Consider the following 11,022-nt stretch of genomic DNA (forward strand, 5'->3'; position numbering starts at 1 on the left):
CCAGAATATTTCAAGAAAAAAAAATAGTAATACAGAAAAGCAAAGAAACACCGTGTTTATAGTCCCTTTAGACATAACTAAATAAATAATTTTTGTGTCATACAAGCATTTTGCATTATACAAGCAGAGACTTCCACAGCCGCATGTCCCGGGTGCCTGTTACTTACATCTGCACATGAGCATTATAAAGCGGTCGCCCGTCAGTCAGCTCATTGCATGTATTCAATATCGGTTCTCATTTTAGTATCGACCTGGTTCTTTTGAGGTCACTACTAGACACTTGATATTTTCAGCCAATTCTTGATGGTAAAGCATCTGGGTGAGGTGTAATTCATGTGTTCAGTATTTCCCTTACATCATTCACTAGCTGGCCCAGCAATGCCAGTTTCCTCTTTCCTGAATGCCTGATGGTAAACTGCCAGTATGCACAGCTGCAGGTGAGACACCACTTATCACTTTGCTGGATTGTATATGGTCCTGATAAAAATAAAGGAACTATGCTAATGAAGTATAAATGTAATATAATTGCTGTCTTCAGATTTCACACTTCAGTGAATTTGTGTTCTTCGTACCTGCTAATATTTAGTCTGTGCTTATATCATGTTTTTTAATTTAGTGATTTCAGCGATTTAGTGATTTTATCTTCTGTTTTAAGATAGTAATCAGTCAGTAGTTATTTTGGTTTAGAATGTAATGTTTTTTTAACCCTTTGTTTGCAGATTGTATAGCCTACGTATATACATGTACCTTGTTTTCATAATCTCATATTGCACATTGTTTGAAGGTGAACATCAGACGAATAATTTTTTTTTCAATGATGGATTAAAAGTAATTAATTTTTTTATTGAAATTAAAAAATTGTTGCTTTGAAAAATAAAAGCGGTTGTGACATTGTGGCAGCGAGTGCAGAAAATGTTACTCTTTTAAATAGTTATTACTGTTCTTCTGAGTCAGAACTCTTTCTAGAACATTTTAAGCTACTTAACGTCAAGCTAAACACAGACAACTTTTTCTGAAATTATTACACTTCATTGATCACTCACTCTGCCAATTTTTTAATGAGCTTGTTTGACTGGTAAATTAAAAACTTTGTTTTACATTTACAGTACCTAAGTTTGAATATTTCTACTCCTGTCCAACTTCATATTTTGCTCAGTTCCTGTCAGTATTGGACTTCCAGTGTCAAGGGTGCATTAAATATGATACTGCATGCACATACAGTACACAGCTGATTCAGTGTAGTTTTTTTAGTGGACCACTGAATTTAACATGTGACTGGACAGATGGGGTCAATATGAAGTTAAGAGTTTAGTCTTTATTACTTATAATAATAAATAGATGAACAAAGTTCTCAGCTTGATTTGAATATGTAGTTTGCAGTTACTCTACACAAAATAAAAATTTAAATAATATACTTCTAGTTAATGCCTTAAAGGACTTTATAACTTTTTTGTCACTGTGTCTTGCCTCTCTACAGGAATATGTTCGGTTAGTTGGGCCCTGGTGCCAGGTGAATGTGGGATCCTATCGTTTTGTTTTGGGTCATTGCTATCTGGCCAGCGGTGAGGGCCAGAAGGTAAGAACATCATGTTTGACCTGCTGTAGCCGCCTCCGTTCAAGTGCCATGTGCGTCATCTCTTCCTCATTGCTACTAGTTAAAGCACAAAATAAACGTGAATGAACCTCAGAAGGTATGTTGAAAGATACAGTACAATTTAACAAAGTGCATTATGTCTCATAATCAATCGGTATGTGTTTGAACCTCAGAAAGAGATCAATAAAACAGCTTGTCACAATGTTACATTTATCTTAGAAAAGCTGTTCAATGAGCATAGCTCGATAGTTAAGCTAGAAAAACATTAACTTGAGGAGAATTTTGCTAAATATATGTACTATATCAATATATATTCTTTATATATTTGCTTATGCTGTTTTCTATATTAAATGTTTGCTTGAATAAATCCATCATGAAAAGCCACTGTTTAAATGTTTATATTTCAGAAAAACAAGTAGAAACAATTATATCATTAAAATGTTCTTATGAAAAAAACTGCCTTATGAGCGGTTAAATTTTTTATACAAATCAGTTAATTGTAACCTTTAATTTATAATGTACCATTATAAGTCCATTGTGTTTGAATTTCCTTGTTACATTTGCTATATTTTCACATTTATAACCATGATTTGGTATTCCTCTTGTACCATCATCCTCTTTTGTGCAAAGAAATGTCTCCTGACAGTTCTCTCCCAAGTGGTTCAGTTGTTGTCGGCATTAAGTCTGATTCAGTGGGCTGTTACACTTTTAACTGTCAAGAAATTACTTCTCTTTAAATGTATTGATTCAATATATTCACATGTAGATCAAAAATTGCCTTTAACTTACACCAAAACATTTTTATTAATTTTTTTTTTTTATTAAATCTGTTTATTGAACTTTTACAATAACAAAAGGACACAGATACAGGAGAATCATGAAAAAATATCCCCCCCCCCACCCTATCCCCCCTAAAGAGATAAAAAAATAATGTATTAAAGTATAATTAAACAAACTAAATAAAACATTAAAAATAAAAACATAGAACGTCAAGCCTAATGTCTCGAGTATAGAATATATGTTGGAGCATAAAAGTTTAGACATTTCGACCATTTATCAAATGTATGCATATACCTCCACAAACAAAACCTTACAGCTTTAAAGTATATACATATACATACGTAAGTATCTACACATATAATCACAGACTCCTAACCAGATTCAGGCCACAGTCATATTAACATCTTAATGCTTAGGTTGACACACTCTAAGAAGAAGTACTGACATATTCAGAAAAAAAAATAATGAAGGGATTTAAACATTGAAGTACTCATTGGTAAATCAGAAATTGGAAAATGTATTGGATATAACTCACTTTTATTTATATTCAATTTATAGCCGGAGAAGAGGCTAAAAGAGTTTATAATTCTCAGAGCTTCGGGCAAAGAAACAACCGGTTCAGAGATATAGAGCAACACATCATCGGTGTATAATTTTATGAACCGCATCAGCTCTCCTAATTCCCTGTATAGCCTGCTCACTACGAATGGCAATTGCCAGTGGTTCAATTACCAGTGCAAAAAGCAAAGGTGAAAGTGGGCAACCTTGTCTAGTGCCATGTTTTAACGGGAAAATAGAGGAGGATACTCCATTGGCCCGAACGGAGCATACTGGGGAGGAATACAAAAGTTTTATCCAGGATATGAACGTATTGACAAAACCGAATTTCTGTAGCACATAGAAAAGGTAATCCCATTCCACCCGATCAAAGGCTTTCTCTGCGTCAAGCAGTAGAAGAGCCTCTGATGGGTGAGAATTAGAGGAATAAATTAAAACATTTTTATTTTGTAACTTTCATGAGGATGTACTCATTTTTTTTGCAATACAACATTGTATCACTTTATGTATTATTACTTTTTATTTTTTAATTTTAATTAATTTAGTTTTTAAATGAAGTTCAATAACATTCTGAATGCAGGCGTCAGCGTTGAACTGCTCTTCTGAAACTGAAAACAGGCACAAAAAAAAGAATTGTTTGGCTGGTTCAACTATTGTGCTATTATGCAAACAAAAAGGCCATTTGGCTCTTTAAACTTAAGGCAGGGCTACCGTAATAAGTGGGGTTTTTTTCTATTCATATATGTGCATTGCAGAACAAAAGGATTGTTTGCAAAATTGTTCCAAAAGCAGAAAAGTGTTGTGAAATCATGCCTATTTTGTTGGCCATGTGTGTTTTGTGGTTTTTAGGCATTGCAGTGTTTCCAGGAAGCAGCCGCTGAGGTGGATAAAGAAGAGTTTTTAATGAAACTCACAGGTTCAGATGAAGAGGCAGCCACCTCAACTGCCCCACGATTACTTTATTACAACAAGGTATGTGTCTGCTAGATGCACAGACCATGTTAAAATAGTGATTCAGTATCTAAATGGAGATGTAATGGTTCTAATTGTTTATTTGTTCAGGTTTTGCGGTTATTGGAGGATATTGGTTTGCCAGAGCTTGTGATTAATTTGGCAACTTTGGCCATATCTGAAGCTGCCAATGATGAGAGAAGCCAGGTAACAACGTTGTTTGTTTGTTTTGAGAACGATTAATCCATTACAGTAATTAAATTGTGTATTCCTGTCATGTTTTTTTTTTTGGTCTGAATTAGGGATGTTCATTTTATCGGTTAACCGTTAACCGACCGTGAAGAATTTTGACCGATTAATACAATCAGTTAAACGGTTTAAAAAGTCTTTTTTTTTTTTTGTAATTTATCAAAATATTTTAAAAGGTTTGCTGCAAAATACGCTAGGCGTATTTTAAAAAATCGTTTTTTTAGAGAGGAAAAAAAATAAGTAGCATTTTATTATTTCATTCAGAAATAGGCCTAATGCCGACTCGAAATGTTTACAAACATTATAATAAACACTATAAACATTGCTAGGCTGTTTTAGTTCCCCTCACTCCACAACAAATCCTTTCAATTAACAGTATTTAGAAAAGAACAAGAATTAAAAATATAAGAAGCTATAGCTATATACGACAAGCCAAAACAAATTAATTTAGGCTAAAACGAAACTGAAACCAACGTTGGGTCTCTCATTCCACACAAAATCAAATGTTTCCGTATTCGCGATGTATTTGAATGCCAAAATATTATTTATTATGTAGCCTACTTCACTCATGTTCCAATATCTAGTTTCCTTTCGTGCAGCACAAAAATGAACTGAAACTCTGCATACTAGGCTACTTGTTGCACAGTTTTTCTTTCGTTTTCTTAATTTATTATTTAAGTAAAAATATGTTTCTCGTATAGGCCTATTTATCGTTATATATATAGGCCTATAGCCTAGCTTTATTATGTTTTTCTGCGCTGGCAGAAGCGCTGCAGGTGCGTGATGTGTTATGATGACCATGTGAATCCTCATCTTCTGTTGTTTGCTGCTTTTTGCGCATGTAAAATGAATCCCAGGGAAACCAATGTTACTATTTTTTAACGGGTCACAGACACTTATCCTTTCTAATTTAATTAAATTCTAATTTAAAATAATCTTGTCGGTTAACGGTTAATAATCAGTTAACGAGCGTCGGTTGTCGGTTAGGAAAAATAACCGAAATGAACATCCCTAGTCTGAATACATAGCTACCTTTTCCCCTCAGAATGTGAATGTGGGTAAAAAAAATGATCAAATTAGATGCATATTCTTTCTAACACATTTTTTTCATTGAAAATAAGTTTTAAAGAAGAAAGAAAGGTTTTAAAGGAGAAGAAATAAAGTCCATTAAACTAGTTTAAAATGAAAGAGCCCAGAAACAACACGGACAAGGAAAACAGGAAAAAATCTTATGCCATACAACTACTTAGAAGGCTTTTCGATCCTCAGATAATCACCTTTATATACTATAAACATACTATAATAACAGTAACTGTTACCTATTGCAATTTGGCAGAAATGTGGATTATTTATAACATTTAAGTGTTAAGAATATCTCTTTGGGTTTGAGAATTTAGTCTTTGCAACTTTAGGGATCTTATATATGCACAAACAGTTTGTGACACTCCAGAAACAAAGGAAAACGTGAAATTGCATCATATGACCCCTTTAATAAGAATCTGACGCCTGTATTGTAGGCTGCTCTGTGGACTCGTATATTCAAGCATCATTTGGATCTTGGACACAACAGTCAGGCATACGAGGCCCTGACGCAGAACCCTGATTCTAGCAGGTACAGTGCACTGACATCATTTCCTTCTCCACAGTTTAAAGTGAAATACATGAGCTCTCGGTGTTGTCTGTGGTTGCAGGCAGCTGGACTGTCTCCGACAGCTGGTGGTGGTTCTGTGTGAGCGCGCTCAACTCCGGGATCTCGTCCAGTTCTCGTTTGTTAATTTACATGATGAGGTAGGTCAGAATACTCTTTCATAGGGGTGCTCCGATCTGGGTTTTTGAGGCCGATCGCCGATCACAGAAAGCAGTATCTGCCGATACGGATCACCAATACCGATCTTTTTAAAGCCTTCTTTTTATCATTTATAACTATTTATAGTGATAATCCAATCAGGATTTTTAGACATTTATTTAGGGCCTGAATTTCATTTTTGAAAATGGGGGGAATTCCCCTCTTAGGTGACTCTTGTGAGGAGAAGCAGCTTTCACAGAAGAGTCCACTACTGATCCGTGACTGTTTACCACAAACACAACATTTATCCATTATTCGTTGGATTTCATCGTTATCACAAACTTACCATTGTCAGAATTAGTCAGCTCTACTGCCTTTTCTGCTGCATTTAAATCTTTATTACAAGCAATCCTGTGGTTCATAAAGAACTTTGTTTTCCTACCTCCACGAGTGCCATCTATTATTGCCTTGTTTATCTAAAAGTGCTCTTTCCCTTTAAACCTTGCCAAAAAGCCATATGTGTTGACTGTGAAACACAGTAGACTTGAATAATATGCATTTATGGTGTAATTGCTACATTTTCGTGTCAATCCATGTTCATATTTACTGCAAACACTCTTACTCTTACTTTAAGTCAGCGCTTGCAGCGCAGCAATAGACTCGGTGTGGATACGATCTCTGCACTGCTGCAGACACACCGCTCCTGAACACACTGCCGGACCGCAACCGTGTGCAGTGTGCACGCTTTATTAATCCGTTAACATGAGCGCGGAAAAAATTAGTGGTCGACCGATATATCGCCATATATATTTGGCATTTTTTAAATATTGGCATCGGCCGATAAGATTTTCTGTTTGGCCGATGCGTTCGAGGCGGGACTTTTATTTTGACGGCGCGCCTGACTTTTATTTTGACGGTGCTGAGAACGGCAGCGCCTGAGCACACGGTGCTCACATTCTCCCTCTGATTCGCTGTTGTCGTTAACCGTTCTGTCTAAATACGGATAGAAGTCTGTCTAATAATCAGATAGAACGTTTAAACAAAGGAATTAAAATGTATACAAAAAGTCTTATAACGATTTTTTTTATATTATTAGTAATAGAAAGGCAAACATTATAATACTTTCTTGTATGCCATCAGCATTCAGCAAATACGCATTTATATCATTTAAACAAATCTTTGAATGACTAATGAACATTTAATTTCACAAAGCTTGCAAACTTGTCTTCAGGAGAGTGCGAGTGCTGAATGGATAAACACTGGCAAGAATTAAAAAGAAATGCAATTTATAAAATTTAGTGACGATGTGACACTGCCTCGACTGTGCAAGTGACAATTCCTGTGTCAACTGTGCAGCGTGCAGCTCGCTTATAGACAGACGCGATGTGGTGATGATTTGAAGCCATTTGCGTATTTTGAGAGATAAAGAGAGAGCGCGCGTGGTGATTCACTCACGCTGTTTGTGAAATTATGTCTCACACAAGGTTTTCAAATTACTTTACAAGTTATTTAATGAAAGAATATGAAGGTGAGCACCTCACCTTCAGCATTATAATTATTTCACCCGCACCAGACTGAGACGGTGCCGCTGCATGTCGTGCCAAACCTCTCACGGCAGCGTCATCAGCTTGAGATCGTTTTTTGGAGATCGGCCTTTTAGAGACTGCCGATCAATCATCCCAGTGTGATTATCGGCCGATAGTGATCGTAGCCGATCAATCGGAGCACCCCTACTCTCTCATACATGAGCCTTACAGGTATTTATTATTATTTCCGTTGTTGAAACATACTGTTATGGGTTTAATCTCAATTTATAAAAGCCTCTGTGACTTTAGAATAGGGACCAATTCTGACTATTAACTAGTTGCTTATTAGCATGCCTATTATTAACGTATTGGCTGTTTATTAGTACTTATAAAGCACATATTCTGACCATATTCTACATCCATAATCCTACCCAATACCTAAACTTAACAACTGTCTTACTAACTATTAATAAGCAGCAAATTAGGAGTTTGAGGCTAAAGTTAGTGGTTTGTTAATGGCGAGAATTGGATCTTAAAATAAAGTGTGACAGCGATCTGGTTAAGTATTACTTACTGTATATTTGATAATGGCTAAATGTTTTAAATGATGATATATGCTCATTAGGTGAAAGGAGCTTTACACAGAGGCTTGACAGTAATGAGTCTTGTGATGAAGACATATGCTGCTCATAAAATCAGGAAAGTGCTTTCCAGGAATAGAAAGGTTTATGGCTCCATCGGAATTAAAGTATCAGTAATAATATTCAGGCATCCGAGATCTCCTTGAAGAACCCCAGAAGAAAATTATAATCAGCCCAGCTGCCTTGAACAGGCATATGAGGCTTTTACTATTTTACTGTCAGTTTGGGAGACTGTCACACAATTATGCCTGAATTAAAATACAAATAATATGATGGGTTCCTGACTGCACTCACAAGACAAATCACATACTATAGGCCTAAATCCGTTTGCATTGTAGTAACTTTGTCAGCCCAGTTTAATTAAATAGATTTACTGAACTTTGGGTTTTTTTAAAACTACTTAGGTTTTTCTATCATCAAATCATATTTGTTTGTATAAAGCACATATTCTGACCATATTCTACATCCATAATCCTACCCAATACCTAAACTTAACAACTGTCTTACTAACTATTAATAAGCAGCAAATTAGGAGTTTGAGGCTAAAGTTAGTGGTTTGTTAATGGCGAGAATTGGATCTTAAAATAAAGTATGACCAAAGTCTCTGCTGCTGACCTCTGATAATGTGAACATGCAAATTATGTCACGGTTTCATTTTTTAATCTTTATTCTTGAAATGATTGTTAAACTTGCTTCTCCTGCATCCTGTTCTTCTGCAATCCAGAATGGCAGAGCGTACATTTGCTTTCCTTTTTTAATTTTCTTTAATAATATAATATGCACTATACTCTTGTTATATTCTAGTGGAATTAAATTGCCACCGCTGCGAGGTGGTTTCTAAAAGTGACTAAATTTAACATTGATTATTCTGTAAATTGATAATTATTAGCTTCCCCCAGCTGCCACTGCTTAAAAGTGCTTGAATTCTACTTATTGATTTCATAATGCACTTTTCACAAGTCATTCTTACAGTTCTGACAAAATTTATAGCCAGCTATATAACCTTATCTTTATGACACATTTCAATCCTGCAAATTCATGACAACTTTCAGTTTAAGTTTGCAAGTCATAAAAGCGATACATCATCATCAAATATGGCTATGTCTGTAGGCCATTCTTATTGTTTAGCCATGTCTTGAATTCTTACTTGTATTTTTAGTAGTGCTGTCAAAATTAGCAGGCAATTCATTTTTCGAGTTTAACGTTGTTAAAAATATATAACGCAGGGGCGGAGCTAGGATTGGCCACCCCACTCACAACTGCTGCTTCTGTCTCATTTTTTCTTGACAAGAATTGCGTTTATTTAGACGCAGAACGTCTTTATGACCACATCAAACAGGAGACTTTTCAGACGCGCGCTCCACTTCGCCTCAGCGCCGGGTGTGAGTCAAGCGAGCGCGGAAACGGTACAGGTGATGAGGAGCTTCTCAGTTGAGATGGTGTCAGGCCGTATGTCAATAATTTTCCTCTCCTGTCAGCCGTTATACTGTGCTCGTAGCCAATGTTCCCTCCAAGCTGCACGCTTCTTGCATCGCAACCGCGCAGAAGAAACTATATGCTGTGCACACTCAAAAACGAGTTGGGAAAGCATTTTGATTGAATTCTAGTAAATGCGAAATAATTGCGATGTTTGGGCAAACCGCTATAGAGTTGGTGTCGCTATAGTTAGAACCGGTGAATGTGGTTTACAGGTGTCATAGAAAGAGAATGATGTGCGCCAAGTCGTTTTAGAAATCGAATACTTTAATGGTTGTGGATGAAATATCTCAACACGACATGTGAAATAAAACATCATCATGATTAAAGAAGAGTGGCCTAATTAAGTGCTGGAAATAGCGGATGATGGGCACAGAACGGTAACAAAACTCAGAGACGTTTACAGTTATACACAGGTGTAGTAGTTTGAAAACTCTACATAGGGATGTTTAGATATAAGAGTTCACGTTAACGTTTGTGAAAATATTTAGCTTACAGATCTCAGTTTAAATGCTTCAGTTCATTTACTACTCTGTTCTATTCTATTCTGTCAGTTTAAATGCCACAGTTTGTTTTTATATATATTATATTATAAACCCAATAAATAATTGGGAATTCATGAGCAATAACTTAGTTAAAATTTACGCTCTTTTTTTTGTGTGTGCTAGGGCTGTGCAAAAAATCGAATGCGATTTTCGTGCGCATCTCGTCAGTAAAGCCGCTTCTGGTGATTAGTAGTAAATCTCCAGCATGTGCTTTCAGATGGAGAGGCATTTACTACATAGAGCCGTAGTTCACTGACAAGCTTTTCGATTTTTTTGCCCAGCACTAGTGTGCTCTGTACAGGTCTGGTATAAATAATGTTTTTGCTCTGGTAACCAAAATGTCCGCCCAATAGAGAAAAGTTTTGCTTCGCAAGAAAAAAAATTAGAGGGATCATTGCTCATAGGCCGTGCTTCTCAGTTACATGCACAAATGCGGCGGCGCGTGCTGTAGCCTGTATAATTTCATATTAAAGCGCGAATGAAACTACGAGCATGCGTGTCAGATCCGCATCAGCAGCGGCAGATCTTAAAGTAATAGCAGCCAAATAACCTAATAAGCCAGCTGCTTTGATGTCTGTTAATCAAAGAACAAAAGAAAAAAGAGGAAATCAATAACTTTTGTAGCTTTAAGGATTCATATTAAATTTAGAATTTAGTAAAGTCAAGTCACCTTTATCTATATAGCACTTTTAACAATACAGATTGTGTCAAAGCAACTCTACAGCATTAATGAGGAAAAGCAAAGTCACATTGTGCAGAGGACTCAACTGGTTCCTGTGGTCTTGCCGTCTAGGAGACAAGGTCCTCACTTGGGGATCTGTCTTTGTGGCTCATCTAGTTGTCCTGGTCTCCGCTGACATTCAGGGCTGTAGAAGTCCTCTCTAGGTGCTGATCCACCATCTGGGCTGGATACGTA

The 11,022-nt window shown here is 36.3% G+C and overlaps 1 protein-coding gene across 1 annotated transcript in view; it reads left to right on the forward strand.

Annotated features, from left to right (window-relative positions):
* The window catches only part of LOC107728413 (nuclear pore complex protein Nup160), a 73,880-nt gene that overhangs the window by 49,667 nt on the left and 13,191 nt on the right, over positions 1 to 11,022 (forward strand). Inside the window, exons 20-25 of the mRNA XM_016538573.1 lie at positions 368 to 437; positions 1,478 to 1,576; positions 3,782 to 3,904; positions 3,995 to 4,090; positions 5,650 to 5,744; positions 5,824 to 5,939. Of these exons, the coding sequence (XP_016394059.1) occupies positions 368 to 437; positions 1,478 to 1,576; positions 3,782 to 3,904; positions 3,995 to 4,090; positions 5,650 to 5,744; positions 5,824 to 5,939 (599 nt within the window). The remainder of the gene's footprint in view (positions 1 to 367; positions 438 to 1,477; positions 1,577 to 3,781; positions 3,905 to 3,994; positions 4,091 to 5,649; positions 5,745 to 5,823; positions 5,940 to 11,022) is intronic.

This window comes from Sinocyclocheilus rhinocerous, unplaced genomic scaffold, assembly GCF_001515625.1.
Source record: "Sinocyclocheilus rhinocerous isolate Xijiao unplaced genomic scaffold, SAMN03320098_v1.1 scaffold126, whole genome shotgun sequence".
Lineage (NCBI taxonomy): Eukaryota > Metazoa > Chordata > Actinopteri > Cypriniformes > Cyprinidae > Sinocyclocheilus > Sinocyclocheilus rhinocerous.